Below are 22,886 nucleotides of genomic sequence, written 5' to 3' on the forward strand. Positions count from 1 at the left end.
TGAGCGGAGACCCAAACCCGGTTCCCCAGATTACGACTCTATCGCTCTTAACCACTACACCACACTGGTAGAAGAGAAGCACTCAAACCATAGTGATTTTGTCATGTTTTGATGTTGCTTTAATATCAAAACGCTATAAAATCATTAATCCAGCCCCCTGTAAAAATTCAAAAAATAAAAGCCAAATAATGGAAGGTTCTATAAAAATTCAGCTCTAAAGCTCTAAACATCAATTTCAACATAGAACTACAGCAGTATACAAAACATCAAGTTGTCTACAAAGAATGAATAAGTAAAAATTAGTTATTTACCTACAGATACTGCAATTCCCATGTATACCACTGTAGTAATTAAGATGGCCAACAAGGTCCCTTTAGGTATGGCTAATTGAGGATCCTGGGAGGGGGAAAAACATCAACATTATGAATCTATGGAACAGTTCAAATTGACTGAATAAGCAACAAAACTAAAAACCACTCACCGCAAGATCACCTGAGATATTTGCACCCGCAAGAATGCCTGTTGCAGCTGGGAAAAATATAGCAAATACTGAAAAGAAAGTTTCTTCTTCTCGGAAATCTGGTCCAAAATTCTCATAAAAGATTTCAGCTGTTAGGGAGGAATGTTACAAAAAGTACGTTATAGTAACCTGCTTGTATAATGTCCATAATATTTAGTCTTCCACCTAATCAGCTGCAAGTAAAATGACAGGGAGTCACCTCAGGTTAGAGGTATCACAAGTAAACTGAACACTGAGATTTTGTTTCATTAGCTGTTTGTGGAAATGTTTGTTTTCCAAGCACACACCAATTTGCTACACGGCAATATAACAACTGAAATATAGGCATCCCTATATTCAACAAACAAACAGTGCCTAAACCTGCCCTTCCCCACAGGATGAAGGCTGGGCCTTATTTAATTTACCTTCCTTCACACCATTAAGAGATATTACATTATCCAATTCAATAAAATTATATAGCAAGTAACATTACCCCAAAATAATCACAACATTATATTCTTATAAAAGGTAGATATTTACACAATCACTAAAAAAATCTGCTATGAAATCTTAAGAATCAGGGCACAATCTCTCAAATGTTTAAAGAAGGCCTAAGAGAGATGACTGACTTTCTAGTCTAAACGATGGAAGCAAATTGTACTTATTTTATACAATAGCTACCACTAGGGGGCTCAGCAGGTGCCACTCTTAACTTCCTTAGGCTACCTCCACAAATCCTGCAACCTCTTTCCAATACTCCAGCATCTCACAATTTATTTTTTAAAATACAATGGTACCTCGCAAGACGAATGCCTCGCAAGACGGAAAACTCGCAAGACGAAAGGGTTTTTGGTTTTTTGAGTTGCTTCGCAAGACGAATTTCCCTATGGGCTTGCTTCGCAAGACGGAAACGTCTTGCAAGTTTGTTTCCTTTTTCTTAAAACCGTTAATACAGTTGCGACTTGACTTCGAGAAGCAACTCATAGCACGCGGTGTGGTAGCCTTTTTTGAGGTTTTTGAAGACTTTGGTGATTTTTGAAGCTTTTCCAAAACTTTTCCGAAACCGTGCTTCGCAAGACGAAAAAACTCGCAAGACGAAAAAACTCGCAGAACGAATTAATTTCGGCTTGCGAGGCACCACTGTAGCTTTTAAATTAATAAATGTCCCCATACTACCAGCCTCCGGCAGCTAGCTACTGCCAGCCCTTGCATGTTGTGCTGTTTGGCTTCACTTGTCTTTCAGCTTACGGAAAAGTCAGGCTCAACTTTAAACACAAAGTGCAGCAGGCTGCTCTCGCCAGCTCTTACTAAAATTGGCTGCCTGTCAGGGGCATGGAAGATTTGGTGGATATGCTAGGGGCAAGCAAAGAAAGATCTCCGTGCATGAACACATAGTCTCTATGATGTGTTTACTGCTTAAGTAGCATGTACTAGTTAAGGGAGAGGTCCCAACTTCCTCTTAAATCCCCAAAGGAGGAAATCTGTAAAAAAAAAACACCTTTAGCTCTTCTTGTAAGCCAAAACATTTTGTTTTATTAACTACATTTCTGTTCCATTTTTCCTCCTAGAAGGTCAGAGCGACAAAGAATGTTTTCTTTCATGTTATTCCTCACAAATAAATATTGGAGGTAAATTAGGCCGAGAGGCAATGAGTGGACCAAGTGAGTTTGATTCTAGAATACATGAAAAAGTACATAGAAAAAGTACATAGGTAGGTGTGTTGTGTTGACTTAGATAGCTGAGTCTTCTTGGAAAATATAAGAGAGAAGTTAATGCTTTTGGGTACGATTCCTTTACCCAGGGGTGGCTAACCCACAGCTCAGATCCAGTTTCCACAAAAGTTTTTTTCTTAGCAAATATTATCCTAGCATACATTCCACCGCCCCAGGACCTCCCCAAATTCAGTTCTCTTTTTTGAAATTTCTGAGGGCCTGCCAGCCATCAAAAACCAGGCACCTCTGCCTCTACTTACCTTACAAAGGAAGCCCTTGTCTCTGTGGCGCAACATCACTGCATGAATGTCTTAGGAAACAGGAAGGAATGTTCCTTCCTGTTTCATAAGCCTTAAGACCTTCTTGCAATGGTGTTAACCAGAAGGAGAGCAGTCTCCTTTGCAAGGTAAGTGGGTAGATTTCTTCCTCATTGCAGATCCTCTCCTCCTAAGCTCAGCACTGCCATAGGGGAGAAAGCTACTTAACTGAGTTTTGGGGGTAGGCAGCTGTCTGAATGAATTTGAACACGTCTCTGGCTCTGTACGTGGATAGCGCTGTGGGTTAAACCACAGAGCCTAGGACTTGCCGATCAGAAGGTCGGCGGTTCGAATCCCTGTGACGGGGTGAGCTCCCGTTGCTCAGTCCCAGCTCCTGCCAACCTAGCAGTTTGAAAGCACATCAAAGTGCAAGTAGATAAATAGGTACCACTCCAGCGGGAAGGTAAACGGCGTTTCCATGCGCAGCTCTGGTTCGCCAGAAGCAGTTTAGTCATTCTGGCCACATGACCTGGAAGCTGTACGCCAGCTCCCTCGGCCAATAAAGCGAGATGAGCGCCTTAACCCCAGAGTCGGCCACGACTGGACCTAATGGTCAGGGGTCCCTTTACCTTTACCTGGCTCTGTAACATGTGTGCATTATTTGTGGTGGTGAGTATGCACATGCAAGGGAGTGTGCATTGGCCACATCCAATGCTACAAGTGGCCCTTGGAGGATCAGCCAATCCTCAGAGCAGCCCTCAGGCCAAGAAATGTAATTGCCGCATGCTTGCCTAAGCACTATTTCTGTGCAGCCTTCACGGATTCCAACACAATCAACAAGAGGAAATTGTGCATCAACTGTTATTAACATGTTGAGTTGCATGATGAACTATCACATGGAACCCAAATCCCTGCTCTCTCAATAGACCAGGCATAGGCAACCTTGGCCCTCCAGATGTTTTGGGACTACAATTCCCATCATCCCTGACCACTGGTCCTGTTAGCTAGGGATCATGGGAGTTGTAGTCCCAAAACAACTGGAGGGCCGAGGTTGCCTATGCCTGCAATAGACGTACAAACCAAGGCATTCATTCTTCAGATATATAGTATAGTCTTATAGTTTTGGCTAAAGCAAACATTTCCACTAGCAACATAATTGAAATATCAACGTGTTTCAGATATCCGTTGCAGCTACGTTTCCAGCAAATTAATATTTGGTCATTCTCCCTTACCTTGGTAGCCAAAAAATCCTTTAGACTTCTTGCTTTCAAATGGAATAAATGTTCCTATGATGAAGTCAACAATAGCAACTAGCAGGATCACAAGCAGAACAATTTGTGCCTGTAATTTTAGAAGTCATCAACATAATTAAAATACATTTTTATCCAAGCTAAATCCATGCGCAACTGGACGTAAACAGTAGGCTTGGGCAATTAACTGGTCAACTAAGATCACATGTTCCAAGAAGACCATGGAGTAGATGGCAGCTTACATTAAAGCACCATTTGTTAAGCAAGGGCAGCAGTGAAATCACCTTGCCTCCTAGCCCTGTAGTGTATAGTCTGGCGCAGACTGGGCAGCACAGCAAACCTTCTCACAATGGCTACCTGCTATGACTGCAAACAGATATCAGAAGCAAAGGCCACTGCCTAGAAGGCAATCAGGTTAGGACCAGGAATGCTCTGACTCAAATCCTCAGCCAGCCATGATGCTGGGCCAGTCATACATACTCAGTCTAACATACCCCACAGAGTTGTTAAGGTAAAACAGAGAATGAGAATGCCTTTCCAAGTTTTTTGGAGAAAGGAGAGAATCAAAATGTAACTTTCAGTACACCTACAACATACATAATACTTACCTCTTTATAGCGTGTAACCCAGGCATAGGCAAACTTGGCCCTCCAGATCTTTTGGGACTACAATTCCCACCATCCCTAGCGAACAGGACCAGTGGTCAGGGATGATGGGAATTGTAGTCTCAAAACATCTAGAGGGCCGAGTTTGCCTATGCCTGATGTAACCATTAAAGTATTTACAGAAATGTGACTTTTATGTGGAGTCTGAGTATTAAATGTTATGTTTCAATATGTGTATTAAATATTTTTTTTCTAAAATTGTAATGAATTTATTTAAGATAATGTGATAACAGTTGTAAAGATATCTAACTTGTTTTTGTAATTAGCTGAAATATCAAACTGGTGATTGTTTCATGTCAATGCTTTAAAAATACATGGCCATTATTTGATCAATATTTTATTTTTCATTTGACCGAATCCTCAGTCCATAATGAAATACTCATTTACTTGTAAGATTCTTCAACTTAGTGAGGTTCATGAGTTTGCATATAGGACCTCTGCTGTTGTTTTTAAACACCTCTTCCTCACTTCACAACCCCAATTATATTTTTCCTATGCAACTAGAATGATAATACATTAAAACTTTTCATTAAGCTTCACTTGAAGCTTGCTTTTCATATTCCCAATTTACGTATCATCTAAAGTCTTGAAACACAGGTTAGGGGTGCTTTTAACAATGCAGACACCACATTGGGGCCACTTAAAATCTGTCTCTGCAGGAGTACTTGGATCTGTTTGAATGCAAAACCTATACGAGCAGAGTAACCTTTCAGTATTGTACTAGGTTTTCTGGTGGTCACTCTATTTTGCAGTATACTTGTTGCTTTCCCCTTTTGATGCCGCAAAGGGAACACCTGACTGCATGAGGGAAACCCACATAATGGGACTAATGCACATCATGAACCAGACTGACCAAGGATAAGTCCACCTCCTTGAACAACATAGTTAATATGCAAAACTCTAATATAAGGTTTCAGTTTCCAAATAGTTACTGTGCAGGTAGCATTAAAGTCTCACACAACTGGCTCAACTATGCATTCAACAGCACCAGCCTGCCTTCATTCCTCCCCAAGTGCAAAATTTATGAACTGGTTTATTTTCCTGGTTTGTTAATCAACTGTATAATGAACATAAATAAGTTCATTTCCTGCAAGGATATTCTGCAGCCAGAAATCTGATTCCAAATTCTAATTCCAATGTAAGTTCAAGTCAATGTTTACTTCACTTGCTTTGCAGATTTCAAAAGGTGTTCAGCTTTTCAGGGCAGTAGATGTTTCAAATCACTGTCACTTACTTTAGCTTCCCACTCCATTCCTGCCACAGAGATGCCCAATAAAACAACAATTGTGATGGCTCCTATTATTCTGATGTCATTCATTTGATCCAACATAATTAAATTATGTTCCTGCAGAAAGAAAAGAGAGACAATTATGACAAGGTTGACACCATATGTTCGCTTTTCTGTTATGAAATAATTCTGCCCTAACAGTGATCAAATATGATTTTGAGTCCTAGCAAATATGGTATTAAGTGCTAGCAGTTTTTCTTAAGAATTTATTATATTCTTTTTGTAGGGTTCGTTTTTCATACAAATCGAGTCAAACATTCACAACTTCAAAAAAATTACAGATTTTTTAAAAACAGAAATACTAATAAACATGAACCAGAACTAAACACCACATTTTAATGGTTCAACTCTGTTAATGGCCCTATGTTTTACCTTACTAACTTAAGTCAATTTATTTTAAAAATCAAACACCTTAGATGAAGGTCAGACCAGGATCTAAACATGTTAGGCATAATAGACTGCCCCCCCCCAATAAACTCCAATTCCTTTCAAACAGCTGAGCGTGTTTCCTCTAAGTTTTATACTTTGCTCTGCATTAGAGGGGGGAAAAGAACGCTACTAAGCTTAGCAATAGGACTAAACCCTCCATAGGCTTACAGAAGTATTTTCAAGTGTTGGATCCTGCATATATTTTTACTGCAAATAAGTCACAATCATTTGGTCTAAGGCTGATCCCAACAAGTATTTTGCCTGTCATCCAGAACTCTGGGGGCACCAAATCCAAGGTTGTTTACATGTCTGTGTAAAAATGAGTCATTCAATATTACAGATTTTACGTCACATGAGTAGTGGATTTGACAACAATTACAGATCAATCCAATCCATGGTTATATTGTAGTAAAGGGGCGGTAAAATTCAGACTGTTTCTATCGTTGTGAAAGACAAAACCGGGGGGAAATTGTTTACCTTAAGCAGTTCTACAACGGTCTCTGCGAAACCAACAACATACATGGCTACAGCAACAGCATTAGCGAATGCAAATATCAAGCCTATTGCACCACCAAATTCTGGACCCAGGCTTCTGGAAATTAGATAATATGCTCCCCCTGCAGAGAGAATAAAGAAGAATTAGAGCAAGATTCAAGGCTATGTGTAATCAAGCTCTGGTATGTACTACGTTTTTATACACACACAGCTAAAAGCTCTACGTTTGTAGAATGTAGATATGCCCCTAGCTGCTACTTCAGCTGGTAATCAGGTTGCCCTCAGCTACATGTGTAACAGCTTTCAGTAAGATAACAGAATTAAAGTTATCTAACTGTCAGAAAATTCTTCCTGATGTTTAGTCAGAATCTCCTTTCTTGCAATTTGAATCAATTGGTTTGGGTCCTACACTCCAGAAAATTGCTCCATCCGTGACACAGCCCTTTAGATATTTGAAGATGGCTATCGCATCTGTCTCCTCTTTACCAGGCTTAACATACCCATTTCGCTCAACCAATTCCTCATAAGACATGGTTTCCAGACCCTCCTCTGCACACGTTCTAGCTTGTCAATATCCTTCTTATATTGTGGTGCCCAGAACCCAGTACTCCAGGTGGTGTCTGACTACGTCAGAATAGAATGGTACTTGATTGAGATATTATACTTCTGTTGATGCAGCCTAGAATAGCATTAGTTTATTACTTTGTTTTGCTGCTGCATCACATTGTTGACTCATGTAAGCTTGTGGTCAACTAAGACCCCTAAATTCTTTTCACATTTACTACTGGCAAGCCAGGTGTCCCCTGTCTTATATTTGTGCAGCTTATCATTCCTGCCTAAGTGTAGAACTGTACATTTGCCCCTATCGAAATTCATTTTGTTAATTTTGGCCCCAGTTCTTCAATATGTTCAGATCATCTTGAATCCAGATTCTGTCTTCTGCGGCATTAGCTACCTCTTCCAGTTTGGTGTCATCTGAAAATTTGATAAGGATTCCCTCACTTCCTTCATCCAAGTCATTATAAAGATGTTGGGCAACAATGGGCCCAGGAGAGAACCCTGCAGCATGGCACCCCACTTGTCACTGTTTTCCAAGAGGATGAGGAACTATTAGTGAGTTCTCTTTGGGTTTAGTCGGTCAATCAGTTACAAAACCACCTAACAGTTACCTTGTCCAGCCCACATTTTACCAGCTTCTCTGTAAGACTATTTGTTATTATCAAAAACCTTACTAAAATCAAGATACACTACATCTGCAGCATTCCTCTTATCCACCAAGCTTGTAATTCTATCCAAGTGTATTATTTATTTCTTGCAGAGTCTTTAAAAAGATAGAAAAGCTGTTTTTTAAAAATCAGATTGTACAGTTGAAGATTGCTAACATTCACTTTGAAGTAGAGAAAAGAGAAGAAACACAAATAGCAACCCCCCAAAAAATAAGACCAGTGAAGAAAATTCACTTCAGAATTACTCATGAATTGTATTTTCTGTTCCACTGGACACTCTATTCAAGAAGCAAGCTTCTCAAATAAAGCCATCATATTTCTACCTTTATGCTGCATAAATTATTCTCATACGACTGGTGTAGTTAACCTATGGCCCTCCAAATATGGTGGGACTCTAATTCCCATCATCCCTACCACTGGGTCATGCTGGTTGCACCTAATGGGAGTCACTTGAGAGTCCAACAAGATCTGGAGGGCCACAAGTTAACCACTCCTGTCACAGGAGATATAAAGAGCAATGCTAAAGCTGTCAAAGGCTAGCCAAGGAGTTGTTAAAAGCACCACTTTGCCAGGGGAAAAGGCCCACTGACAGGAAAGCACTCAAACCCCATTAGAAGTCCCTCAGTATAGCTACAGAAAGCTCCACTACTGCCTTAAGACTGCACTGTTCATATGCCCAATTGTGTGGAAAAGTACGCCCAAGTGAAAAATGTCCAATTGTGTAAGTCATGATTAATATGTTGCATCAACAGAGCATCCGACTGTAGATAGTAACAAACATATAAACCAGACTTGCTGTACCTAAGACAATCACATTTCCATAGCATCACTGAGATTGCTCAGCATCCGGGAAGAAGGCCAAGCTGATTTTCAAGATACAAATCTGCAATTAGCCTCTTAAGAAAGGCAAGCTCAGTGTTTAAGTTTTCTTAACATCTTTTAATTACTTGGACTACAACCCTTAATGTAATTAGCTGGAAGTAAATCTCACTACAATAAATGGTACCTCTTTCTCAAAACAAAGCTTGGATCGCATTGTTTGCCTCTTAACTTGTGAATGCATAGGTGGTTCTAGGTCAGGGAAGAGGAACCTGTAGTCCACCAAATGTTGGATTATCTCCAGACCATGTTGGGTGGGGCAATGGGAGTACAAAGATGTTTGGAGGGCCACAGGTTCCACATCACTGATCTAGTTACTCTCCATTTCTAATGCATTACTCACCATTTGTCTGATTTCAAAGTATTTTATCTATGTTTTAACAGCTGTACTCTCCATCCCTACTTGTGACCCACCTATCTCTCTTCACCTTCATGACCCCCAGTCCCTTTTTCAAAGTTCACTATTGTGAGCTGACAGTTTAAAAATACAGTAGCACAATCACATTGTTTTTTGAAGAAAACCTTGCCACTTATGATGTACTTCCGCAATTATATAAAATATTTGATGCATATATGCACAGTAAATATCACATGATTTGGTTCCCTTTGAAGAAAACTAAACAGGAAAGTACATGTATAACATTGTTTTACCTCCTCTCACAAAGCCATTGGTAGCTATTGCTGATGTCGACAAGCCTGTGATCGTAGTTACCACAGTCGCCATTGCAATGACCAAGACTGCAAGTCCTGTAAGAAGATTCCTAAGATTATTTACAGGAAATTATCATTTCCCCCAAAACAAATGTACAATATTGTTTAACAAACGCTGGCTGTTGGTTTCAATAAATCAATACAACAAAAAATGTCTTAAACCTAAGGCATGCACAAGCTGGTTTTAAACAAGCTTGTTTTAACATGTGCCTACAACATGCAAGACATCACCTGTTCACATCAAGAACAAGCATGTCTACCACCTCTTCTGCCCTCAGGAGTACCTTTTCAGGTAGAGTATGCCTCACCTTTTGAGGACACCACAGAAACTAGCAACTACTACCAAGGAATATGAAAAACTACTTGTTGCCTACGTAATGCTCTGAGCAGGACTAATCCTTCAAATGTGTATTACCTCCTAATCAGTGTCTCGTACTGTAATAACAAAGAAAAGAACATTGCTCTGGAGACACACTGAGCCTCTTAGTGAAACTGATAATCAGCATATATTCCATGTTAAGAATATCACAGTGGCAATCAGCAGCATTCCATCAATCATATTCTCATCCAATGCTGTAAGTTACAAGTCACCGATCTTTAACAGTTGATCAAGATTAACACAGTACACAGAGATGTTTTATTTGGTGGGCACACTTACCTATGCCAGCCTGTCCTACAATCCAGGACAGTCGAATGAACAGCATCACACCCCAGATATTCAACATGCATCGTACCTAGAACACCATAAGAGCAAATCATTTTCATGCTATGCTGTCCCAATATTTATTAGAGGTATCATTTTGAATAAGCTACAACAGAGTTTTAAAAACTGAGTTCACAGGGTCAACTTCAAAAGTCTGCTGTTATGCAGGCAACCAAGCACCTCGACTTTTCAAGAATTCTTTCCGGGAGGCACACACAACTTGTGATTCAAGCCAAACAGCACACCAGACATGCTTTGTGGCAATTTATTATCTTCAATTCTTCCAGTCCTGGATCAGTAGCAGTGGTAGGGGTCTCTTCTCTGGGCCACCATATGGTGGGTCTATTTGACTTGATGTCTTGTAAGTTGTGCAGGCCTGCTTTAACAGACCATTTTTAAAAGCGCAGTGACTGAAGTCACTACATTATGAAAATTATATTTCTGCTTAACATAAAACAAATATTAATGTTTAAGCAGAAGTGTTTATGACCCAAACCCTCCAACAAGCAGCAGCAGCTAAATCTGAGGCCCTTCTTCAAGTGCTCCCTTCCACAGGAGGTTTGGAGGGTGAAAACACAAGAATTGGACTTTTCCATGGCGGTTGTGGAGGAAGGCACACCCAGGAAGGCACACCTGGTACCATATTTATCTATATTTAGGCACCAGACAAATACTTTTCTCTCTTGGCCCTTAATTTGAAAGGCAGTGTTGTGGCATCTTTTGGTGGAGTGGGATCAGTTAAGTCCTGCCTTCTACTTGTATAGCTGTGTTTTTAGGGACTTTACTTGGTTGTTTTTAAAAAGTTCTTAATGTAAGTGGTTTTGGGTTACTCAGTAAGAAAAGTGACTAACAATTATAATAACCAACAATAATAAATAAATAGATAGTTAATACTCTGTATAACTGTAAACTGGAAAACAATACAAAACTCCAATTATTTAAAGTAAATACTTTTTTTTGCCATGTCAAGATAAAATATACTACAGACATGCCAAGATTCCTCCAGAAGACAGGGGATTTTGTCCATGTAAGGTTGTTTAGTTTGTACAAACTGAACTGTGTTAATTTCCACCATCCTGTCACAGTTATAACATGAGACCTGGAATCATGTCATTTGCAGTTTTATAATACTAAGTTAAGAAGGACAGAAATTCTTCTAGTATTCACTGTGTCCTTAGCAGACTAGCACAACTTTGAAACAACTAAATCAAAGTTAAAATTTGCAATTTGCTTGAACCACCATAGTAACAGAAATCGTAATCTTACAAATCTTATTGTTTCTCCATTGAGTTATTTTCAAACAACTATAAAGTCTGATAAACCCGTGAATGAGATTTTTTTTATTGGAAAAGGTTGGGTTCAGTTAATTCACTGACTTCTTACAAAAAACAAAAACACAATTAAAATTCTAGGGACAGGATTCAACTAATGAGTCCTGTCAGTGGAAGTCCTAAAGAATGGCTTCGGCTTTCATGGGAAATTGGGCTTCTACACCTTGCAATATACACCTGCAGGTATAGGGTGGTATACAAATTTAATAAATAACAATAACAATAGGCTGGGGGAGCAGGGAGCAGGAAGAAGATCAGAGTAGCATGGGGAGAAAGGAGCAGGAATCCCTCGGTTGGGTGAGCCAAAATGCTCAACCTGCCCAAATCACCTTAGCACAACACTGAATTCCTCCCTAGACTTCCAATAAGAGCCAGGATACTGCTCTCCCCTCACCCTTATTTGGGCCAAATGACTGCTCTCCCCAGGCACTCCACCAGAAGAAACAAAATCTAGTTAATGTTATAAGCTGTGCAAGTTACTGTATCCTTATGACATCATGGCATGTTATCGAACGGAGGATGAAATTTGAGCGACCATGTTCCCTCCCTTGTGTTTCCTGAGTTAACTGTGCAAAGTGACTCGTGTCTGCATTTCCATGCTGGCTACAGATGAAGGAGAGCCATCCCTCCCCCGCCAGTCCATTTGCAATAAAGTTACCAGGCAAACAGTACACACACAGGTCCTATCTGCCCACTTATTATGCACAAATTCACTTATCCAAACACAAAGAAATAAACCCAAACCTCGCTACACACACAGCTAATTCAGATAAACCAGAGTTTGCCCACTTCCTTTCTTGTTTGTGGTTTGCTGGACAGCGCAAGCCATTTTCAGGCAGAAACCATGGAGGGGGCAGAGGAGAGAGATAAGACAAGTCACGGATTAGAAATGTTCCCATAGGAAATAATAGAAATCTTCGGTTCCTTATGCAAACGCCCGCCTAACAAACGATTTCCTGGGAATGCATTGTGTTTGGTAAGTGGGACCTGTATGCAATACAAGGCTGCCTTAAGTAACATGAATGCCTTTTCATTATTCTTCACCTTACAGCCAGTCCTAATAAGATTTTCTCAGAAGCAAGATCCACCCTTGTTAAATGGGATTTGCCTCTTAGTAAAGTGTCTGAAGGAATGAAATTTAATTTGCTAGACACTCAAAGATGAACCGGAGTTTATCTTTGAGTTAAGGAACAGCAGGAAGAGAGAAAGTGTTTGGCCATTCATGAATGTCCTAAATCATTTTAGGGCACAGTAATAAAAAGCTAGGGAGACAAATGCAAATGTATCTTGATACATATTACTTTTTTAAAAACAACAATGAGAGTAGCAGATACTCTCTTTTTTAAAAAAAATCTGCAATATAATAATCTTGAAAGTAGACATATTCAATTGTTGCTTCATCAGTTACTAAGAAAATAGTACAGATGGGTTTATCATTACCAAAGTTATACTTACCAATACACCTTTAATCCAACCAAACTTGACAATCCCTTTACTTTCAGCAGTATAAGTAGCAGTGGCATCTCCCGTAGGAGTTCCTTCTTCTCCATTTGCATATCCATCCTCAAATGGTTCCTGTAGTAAAGCAACAATCAGAAGGAGTGGGCTGGATGAAACGGAAACCTATTGAGCCTCTGTTTAAAGTTGCAATCCTAAGTACATTTAGATCCCACTGATCTAAATATTACCTATGTTTCAGAATTGCATTTGCATGTAAGCTGAAGGAACAAGTTAATGAAAAAGGCGATTTTCATCCACAATCTTGGCAACTGTCAAGTTGGTTAATTGAACGTAAAGGTTTGAAGCACATACAAGATGAATTAGATGCCTTCCTATCATCACATTTTTCAAAAGCACTGGCATATAAAAACTTAGATGTGCTTGTGTATTTTGTGGACTTTACCAGATTCTAGATTTGAAGGAATAACACTTCAACAAGAGGGTAAAAGTGAAATGAACCAGAAGCAATGTCTGCTTTTGAGGATCACTGGATCCCACGGGAGAGTTGCTCAGGGAATACTGTGTAATTTTCCTCCACACAAGGTTAAATTTAAAGCTTGGCCAGCAAAAAGTAATACCAAACATGGCATAAAGCTAATTAATATGTATTAATGGGGGGGAAATGAAAGCAACTGATCAGCCAAACATAATTTCTATCCAGTATGGAAAGTTACTGCATTAATACAACAGTATACCATAATATTAAAATGGCTGAATTCCCCCTCATTAGGCTACGTTCCATAAGTGTAGAAAAAGGCATCTGTTCTGGACTCAGATACTTCAGCAAGATACCAAAGAAAAAAATTCTAATTGATGCTATCATTCAAAAAGGCAGAAAATGATCTTTATACCCTCATTGCAAGGGCTGAAAAATTAGCAAACACAGTTATCTGCATTATATTCCAAGGTCACAGTACAATATGCCTCCTATGCGTATTTGTAAGTCCAGGAAAAATCTTTGCAAGTCTTGAAAGAACTGGCCTGGGATTGAAAATTCCTCCTCCCCAAATTTTAACTAGTTGTGCAGACAGTTAAAATTGATAGCATGACATTTAAAAAGAACTATTTATGACAATACACAAAATCAGGATGTCATAGGTCACTCACTAGTGCCACAGCACAGATGACAGAATACTTACTAGATTCTCACAGAGCAAAATGGAATCTAGATAGAACAAATTAAAATTTAGGAGCGATGGGAAGATTTGGACTACTTGGTGAAATGCAAACTATTCAAAAATAAAATGCCAGAACATTTTAATTTTATAAAACTAGAAAATATTCAGGCTTTTAGCAAAAAAAAAACAAAAAAAAACAAAAACAAAAAAATAAAACTAATGTTTGGCAACATGTGTTCTGATCATTCTAGTATCAGACCTGGTTAGCACATAACACTAAACCATTGTTTAGTAAACCATGACTTAGAGCACTAAGTAAACTCTACCAGGAGCTTAACCATGGTTTGCTGTTGGCTTACAACGCTTGGGTTTCAAAAAAAGGAAAAACACCTATGGCTTGCTCTTCTTTGTGAATCCAGCATCTTTCCTTAACCATGATTTTTATCCCTCCACCACAGATGCTTACCAAACTACAAAAGCATGGTGCAAGAGGAACTGGAAAACAAAACAAATCACAGTTTGTTGATCATCTACAGGGCAACTCATGGTTAACTCATGGTTTGAAAAAACAACAACCCATGGCTTACCATTTTGTGAAACTAGATATGCATAGGATTGTGCTGTAATTTAGTCAACTGTTGATATGTTTACATAAATAAAAAAAAATATTGTTGTAACTGATGTACAATCATGCACAGTACCCTGACCCAAGTATTAGACTTTCATGGAACAATTATATAGATATAGTAAAAGAATTATCAACTCTAAAATCAGGATAGTATTATTGTTACATGAATAAAAGACAACACTGCATTATGTATGTGTTACCTATATAAATATAAATACATAGAATACTGAAGTAAGTGGATACCTTTCAATAGGACAGTACTCAGAATGAAAACACTGAGGCATTATGCACATATGTGACGGTGTGACAAATGTCAAGATTTCACAACATACATTACCTTGTATGATGTATTACTGACAATGGTTGGCATTCAACTATGTTTTACTTAAGGTTAGAGCCATTATTTTTAATCGGCCTACTCTGAGTAAAATTTAATTTAATACCACCCCTAGTTTCTGCATTATTATCTTGTAAATGGGATATTTTTCTTGGTTATTATATGTTCAGAACTTTTTTAGCAGGTTCTTCATGTTATTTACTGCCAGAGTGCTCTTTCTCGGGGGAGATGGAGGGGAGGGTTGCCTCCCACAGATCAAGTGACATAAAAAAACCCTTAAGTGTTAAAATTACTAAATGCAACCACTTAGGTTTCTGTCCTATTTATGTATAATATAAAAGCAGTCAATCAAAACATATTGCTGTGCTGGGGACATGTAAGAGGTGGCCCAAAATAGTGGCTAAGTGAGTTAAGTTGCAGAGCTTCCCATCACTTAGCCTCCTCCATACCTGTCCTATAATAGTAATAATTTTTGACTAATTTAGACTAAAGAATGCATGTATTGAACATAAAAATGCTATTTGACTGCTCATTAGTTAAGACAAAGAGATAAGAGGATGAGTAATTACATCCAAGTTCTGTTCCTCTAAATGCAGCTCTTCTATGCACGAGTGTTTCTAATATAACGTCAAGTAAGAACCACAATGGAATCTTCTCTGCTGCCAGACAATGGTTAGAGCCCCATTCAATTCAGAAAAACAGACAGAAAATTCAAGCCTACTGATGGATCTCCTGCCACCAGGAACAAAAGGCTGCGAAGTATAGAACTGTACTGTGAGAAAAAAAGCTGCAGATAAGTTCATTCACCAACTGAGTTATCCAGCACTCAGGACCTTTGAAAAAGCGCCTTAAGAAGTATGATAGACATAAGTCAGTTTCCAAGGATCATGGTCAATCACACTGGAATATATTTCTGAAAGAGTTGTTAGGTTCTGTTCACACTTTTAGCCATAGGTGTAGAAAGGGCTCTTGTTCTAATTTATGGTACTACATCCCGCCTCCCAAAGTTCTAGTTCAAACTTGAACTCTATAGTACTTTTACAGACTTTCCTCCCTGAGCAAGCAGCTTGACAAATCAACCTGTGCCAATACAGGTTTACTGTACTCAGGGCTTCATTAGCTATAATTTGTTTAGTAATATAGCCCCTTAAACAGATTTCCCACTTGTTAATTCTCGGTCATTAGTTACTGGAAAAGTTTGTAGTCAGTTTTAAGACTTTATGAGCCATCAAGTTAATATTTCAGTTCTTGGCCTTGCATTAATCCTCAACACCTTCTCATTTGCACGTAGTTCTACAAGCCAATCTTCCTCTTCTCAACCAGCTTATCATGACAACATTCGCCCTAAGTGCAGATCAAACATTTTTCTCCCATCTGCAAACTGAAAGTTTTTCTCTGCATTCCCAGACAGGACAGATTTCATGTTGTTCCTATTATTCCACTTTCCACCTCCGCCCTAATCTTCTCTTTTATCATGTAAAGCAGCTGAGGAAGAAAAAGGAGCATGTGATGAAAAGTATCTGGAAGGAGGGGTTACTCTGAGCAGACAAAACAGCAATGAAGGAATGGGTTAAACAGCCAGTTACACTTACACACAACACACCATTCAAAGTCATTTAATATGATAAGAGGTGCAGGGTGGGAAGAGAAGAGAATCATATAACTAAAGAGAACACAAATAAATTCCTATGAGTGTGGTTGGAATTAGCCACCTTTGTGATTGTTTTACTCAGTTTGTTTTATGACCTAGCTGCTTTGGGAGCATCTATTGCAGTGCTTTTGAAAAGTCTGTTGTGCTTAAACACCCACATTGTACAAATTTGGAGATACATCCAGGATCTTCTTTACACAAGGATTGTTGCCATACATCTGCTCTACAAACACCACTCAAGAATACACTGGGAGACAGCCTGTGAATGTCTCAACAGACTGAAAGTTTAAAGGATCCTAATGGCAACTACTTTTACCCATATCAATTAAGGTTCATTTTTTTATTTGATGTTTTATTGTGTTTTCCAAACTTTTCATTCAAAAGCATTAACTTCAAACACACCAATACAGAAAACCTACAATATGGTACATATCCTCCATACAAATAAATAATTTTCAGACATGGGAATAGCTACTCATAAAACCAATTATATCCATCCAGAGCTTAATTCCAAACTGTGCCTGGGGAATAAATCTCCATTCCCAAGTTGGATTTTTTTTGGTAGCATTATTGACCACCTCCTCTGTCTCATCACATAGGTTATGAATAAATTTCAAAAATATCAGCCAACTTCACCCAGCAGTACATTTTTATATCAATAAAAGTTCTATCCTCCTCTACCATCTCGCTTGCCACAAGAACATACCACCTTAAAAACCAGTAGAGACGTTTATTTGAAAATGACCCTCATGGCCCAAAGATTCTTACTCAAAGATTTGAATCTTAAGGTCAAGGAGATCTCACATTCATAAACATTAAAAGCTAAAATGAATAAAAGTGGGGGAAAGTAAAGTGAACATTGCTCCCAATCTGGCTGCTTGTAAAGGGTGGGTGGGAGGGAGATTAAGAGTCCCCTGAAAAGGCCATCATTCGATTAGATCCACAGAATTATATAGTTTGGCTGTTTATCATGCAGTTAAATATGCCTCTCTCTCAAGCGATTTATTGAAAATGCTTTTGAAGGCATTTACATGCCCAGCTCAATCCTACATATGTCTACCCAGTGGTAAGGCTACCCGAGTTCAATGGGACTTACTTCCATGTCAGTGCATACTGGGCTGCAGCCTCAAGAGACTCAGAGACAGCAGACAATACTACTGAAATATAGGTCTCATACCACAACTTGACATAATTGCCTTTTATGTTCTAGCATTATAATGGAGCCAACAGCAAAGTTAGCAAAATAGGTACATTTTTACTCTTTGTTTTATCCATCAACTTTAGGATTAAGTGTGGAACTTTTGCGTCCAAAAAACTGTGGTAGTATGAGTTTTACATACTATCCCAAACTCAACAATATTAAAGGATATGATCATAAAGTGTTTATTAATTAGGGGATCAATGCAAATGTATTACAAGCTATATTATATGTACTGAATGTTACTATCAACATTCATCCCAACTATGATGGCACAAGTTGATTGGAATTAACCATGGAACTACATAAAGCCCCATTTGCACCATTATGGCAGCCATGCAGTTTGCGATATATTCACTAAGAAGCAGTTACCCCCAGGCGAGCAGCCAAAGTGTCAAATTGTGCCTCTTAATTTGAAGTCATCCAGCATCTTTGTCCTCACCTGCAAGAGCTGGGAATGGTAGGCAAAGCATTACCACAATAAGAACAGCTGCCCCATTCACAATCAGACCATTGGTCCTTATACGCTCAGTATTATCCTCACATTGACTGGCACCAGGGATCTTTTCCAGTCCTACACAACTGATTGAACTTAGGAACTTCTACAAGTAAAGCTTGCCATTCTGCCACTGAACTTAGTCCCTCCCCTCTTGACAACTGAAGGCACAGCAATCATTCACTGTAGAGCTGCAGCATCTCTTCTAACCATGGTAGGAATGTGCTGTTGGTCCTATCTAGATTGGGCAGGCACATTCTCTACACTACTTTTCACTTATTTAAAAGGTACGCACAAATTTCTAGCAGGGTTAAACACATTAGAAGTGGGATCAGTTCTCAGTGCTTCCCACTGAATTCAATTGAAGCAATTAAATGGGGTGGAATACGGGACAAGAGTGGGGGGAGGCAAAAACTCCTTCCTGTCCTAGATGGTGAAGTGTTCAACATAGCAGCGAACAGCAGTCATAACATAACATTGCACTTCCAATGCAAGTTCCAATAATTTGCAGGAATATATATATATGTAAAGGGACCCCTGACCATTAGGTCCAGTCGTGACCGACTCTGGGGTTGCGGCACTCATCTCGCTTTATCGGCCGAAGGAGCCGGCATACAGCTTCCTGGTCATGTGGCCAGCATGACTAAGCCGCTTCTGGCGAACCAGAGCAGCACACGGAAACGCCATTTACCTTCCTGCCGGAGCGGTACCTATTTATCTACTTGCACTTTGACGTGCTTTCGAACTGCTAGGTTGGCAGGAGCAGGGACTGAGCAACGGGAGCTCACCCCGTCGTGGGGATTCGAACCGCCGACCTTCTGATCGGCAAGTCCTAGGTTCTGTGATTTAACCCACAGCGCCACCCACACCCCATATATATATGAAATTTTTCTGACGCCCTAGAGAGTGATCTAATTTAGCATGCTTGTTTGTTGGTCATCAAAGGGAAAAAATACTTGAACTGTCAAACATATCTAATATTTATTTGCAGTTGAGATCCATTCACTGTTATTAATGAACTTATAAAACAGAAAATTTTCCACAGCAAAAAGCAATTGATTTTTTTTTTTTTTTTTTTTTGTAAAATAGAAATTTTCCCACGCATATCATGGATGACACTATCATTGTGATGAGTCAAGCCAGCCTCTTTCATCAGCACTGTGAGTTAATGTTTTACTTTCTGGTGTCTTACTACTGCTCCATTTTAATGATGGTAAGGCACTTTATTCCCACAATAGAAAATTGAGATAAAAATGAACTATGCCCCTATGGAAGGAATGGATAGGTACAGGCCAAGGTTACTAGTATTCCTTTGTTTTCATGAAAGCCCCCAAGTTATTCCAAACTACCAAAATTACCCTGACACATATAGTTAGTGGCTCCTCAGGATTGCTGTAACTTCTTGCTCACCTTCCGCCCTTGAAAAGATGGAAAAGGAAGCAAAGACTAGCCTTGTTCACATATTAGAGTAAGTCACAGAACAAGCAAGTGCGCTGGTGCACGCTACTCAACTAAAACCCATTCCCTTCCTCCCGGAGCTCTTGGCTTGTTTTCATAGCTGGTTTGGAGGGAAATAATCCTCAAGCACTAGTTTACATCTATCCCTGGTTTCCTCTGGGTGGGGCAAAAGCAGGGAGGGGGTTGGTGCACCAGCTCCCAGTAAGTCATCATTTGTTTTGCCCCTGATTTACTGTCACAGGTGAACCAGGCCACAATGGGAAAGGTTACAATGGCTATTGCCTCAAGAGGTCTCCAACATGTGCTATGAAGCTTCCTTTCGCAACTACCTCATTTGCCTGTTTTCAAAGTCATCACAGGGTGTTTGTGGGTTAGATACAAACTGACCACCAACTATAATTAAGTTATGCGATAACTAGGATTCTAAGTGGGTGGTAGGGGGTTCTACGGCACAAGCTGAATCCTCCTTCCATCGAGCACTGGTGGCCGGTAAGGAAATTTTACCATCAAGAAAGATGCTTTAGTGGGCGGTAGGTATAAAAAGGTTGACTACCCCTGTGCTATAATTTTAGCAGCTTGAAAACGTAACCTGCCAAGGTGAGTATAATCTTTCAGCAGTACAGAAGATGCAGAAGTGTTCTTTAAAAAAATAAAATAAAGATAAACCTACATTTCTGAACTTCCTCAAAGGTGTGATAGTATGTATTTGCTAAGGGTCCTGCCTGGTTGTGCTTCACAAAGACTCTTCTACTCACACACAACACTGTAATTCTTTTCATTCTTCACAACCTAGCCAGTGGTTACCTACTAACCGTGGGGCCATATGCCAGGTTGAATATGGCTTCAGGTACTTCAATCACTACTGAAAACACAACTGAGGCAGCTGCTAGGTCTTGCAGCACGCAGCATTTTAAACGGGTTACTTTAACAAGCCATCCAAATTTTTAAAAAATATTTCAATTCTATTTTTTTAAAAAAAAATCTACACTAAACATACAACATATTGTAAACAGTCAGGAGTAAATATTTACAATATATTGCTAAGGTACTGCACTATTGTTTATTCACTGAAATTTAAAGGAGTGAATTGGATGTATCAGAAACATCTTCCCCTCTTTAAATTATTGTTGTTTAAAATTTGCAATAAGTGGTCAAGTCAGGTAGTGAATGATTGAAGCCCATACTTTAGCATGCTTTCATATGTTTACAATTCATCCTATTAGTCAGTGAAGGTTTCCAACAGAACAACTGAATATGCAACTTACTCTACTGGGAAAAGTGAACACATTACCAGGGTTAAAATATCACAATCTTCTCTTTGTGGGATTTTCATCATAATATAGGAAACTTCTTACAGATAAGTGACAGATGAAGGTATGTATGCCTCTTTAAGAAACAGAAGTCCCATTTTAAAGAGTGATGTCACCATGTACCTGCAGGTAGGTATAGGTATATGCAGTAAATAACAGATGTACCATTTAAACCACTTAAATTGAAACATGTGGTAGGGATTTAGTTAAATATATTCAAATGTTTGTTTGTTTGAGATGCTTCTTTAAAATGTACTAACCATTTCTACCATGTGAGAAAATGGGGTTGTTTTCTATCTAAAGGACATAGGTCTGAAGAAATCAAAACAAAAACAAACAAAAACCTTATTGCTGGATTTCCTAATAAATGTATTTCACACTTCAGAAAACTTTTTTAAAAAGTTTCTCATGTTAGCTTACCTTTTCCCACAGTATGACACAAAATTGAAGAGGGTATTTAATTCTGATCTACTGTTAAAAGTCAGGAAATTAACATAGCACCTTCAGTTGTCTTGTGTGAGAATCAGTAACAAATACCCTTTAAAACAAAGCTTAGTCCCTACTTTTAAAAACCAGGTTGTGAACACCACAGGAAGCATTAGGATTCTAGGAACAGTTAATAAAGCACTAATACTAAACGGATGAAGATAGTTAAAAAGAAGCTTAAATCATTCCTGAGGATACTGAGGAGGCAATCAGACATGCAAGTTTATGCAGAATGCAGCAGCCCATAAAGAGGAGCATGATGTAAACAAGTGCCTTTAAAAGAGAACAAAAAATAAAGTTGAATTATTTTAAGCCTAATCTATGCAATATGGCAAACAGTTTGTGTCACTGAATAATTCCAGTACTTAGAGAAGGGGTGATGGTGGTACCCAGATGCTATGTTTATAAAAGCAGAGACAAATTAATTTCCTTTGGCCTATCTCAAGGTGACCTTTGATTGCTCCCTAGCTTCCTTCATGTTCTCCTCAGCTGACCCCATGCAAGAAACTTCTGCTGAAAATAAACAGGAAGGAAAGAGGGATGGAGTTCACAAGAGGTAAATACTCATCTTTGTTGGTGTTATCACCGCTTAGGAAATTAACAACAAGTAGTTTGCCACGTTTTGTCCTTTGCAGATATTCAGCTGCAAATTCTCCAGTTACTTTTGTAGATATATAAGCACATGTTCCATGCTCCCATGTGCACTTGGGACAGCAGACAACACATACACAAAGCAGATGGAAGAATTAGATAAAGTACAGTATTTTCCACATGTACCTGAGAAAGCCAAGTTCATGTGCAAAGAATCCACGAAGGACAGTGACATAAGGTTAGAACTTACTTAAGCTCAGCTAGTTTTGGCAGCCCATAGGGGTGTTTAAATAGTCTATAGCAGCACCAGAGCATTGCATCAGCCTGTATGTAGCCCCTTTACCCATGCATAGCAAGGTCTACCAGACGTCTCTTGCTTTAAAGAAATATAAAAATAAAGCACGTGTGCCTAATTGCAGCAGGCTGCAACTCCAGAGTGTGTAGCATAACAAAATAGCAAACTGGTAAAGAGCAAGGCAGTTTCTCCCCCCCCCCACATGCTCTTTAACTATAGCTCCCATCCTCCCCGACCACTGGCTATGCTGGCTGGGGATGATGGGAACTGTAGTCCAGCAACATCTCAGGAACCAAAGGCTGGCACAGACCGAAACCGCTCGTCAAAGATCTTTTAGACACGGGGATTAAGTTAGCCCGCGGGTTGCTGTCGC

At 39.2% G+C, this 22,886-nt stretch overlaps 1 protein-coding gene across 2 annotated transcripts in view; it reads right to left on the reverse strand.

The window, feature by feature from the left end:
- The window catches only part of SLC12A2 (solute carrier family 12 member 2), a 48,270-nt gene that overhangs the window by 24,225 nt on the left and 1,159 nt on the right, over window positions 1-22,886 (reverse strand). For both annotated transcript variants that reach the window (XM_077936087.1, XM_077936086.1), the window contains exons 2-9: window positions 12,901-13,020; window positions 10,070-10,145; window positions 9,352-9,447; window positions 6,578-6,717; window positions 5,618-5,728; window positions 3,701-3,809; window positions 482-609; window positions 312-396 (exon numbers count right to left, since the gene is read on the reverse strand). In XM_077936087.1, the coding sequence (XP_077792213.1) occupies window positions 312-396; window positions 482-609; window positions 3,701-3,809; window positions 5,618-5,728; window positions 6,578-6,717; window positions 9,352-9,447; window positions 10,070-10,145; window positions 12,901-13,020 (865 nt within the window). The remainder of the gene's footprint in view (window positions 1-311; window positions 397-481; window positions 610-3,700; window positions 3,810-5,617; window positions 5,729-6,577; window positions 6,718-9,351; window positions 9,448-10,069; window positions 10,146-12,900; window positions 13,021-22,886) is intronic.

This window comes from Podarcis muralis, chromosome 11 (genome assembly GCF_964188315.1).
Source record: "Podarcis muralis chromosome 11, rPodMur119.hap1.1, whole genome shotgun sequence".
NCBI lineage: Eukaryota > Metazoa > Chordata > Lepidosauria > Squamata > Lacertidae > Podarcis > Podarcis muralis.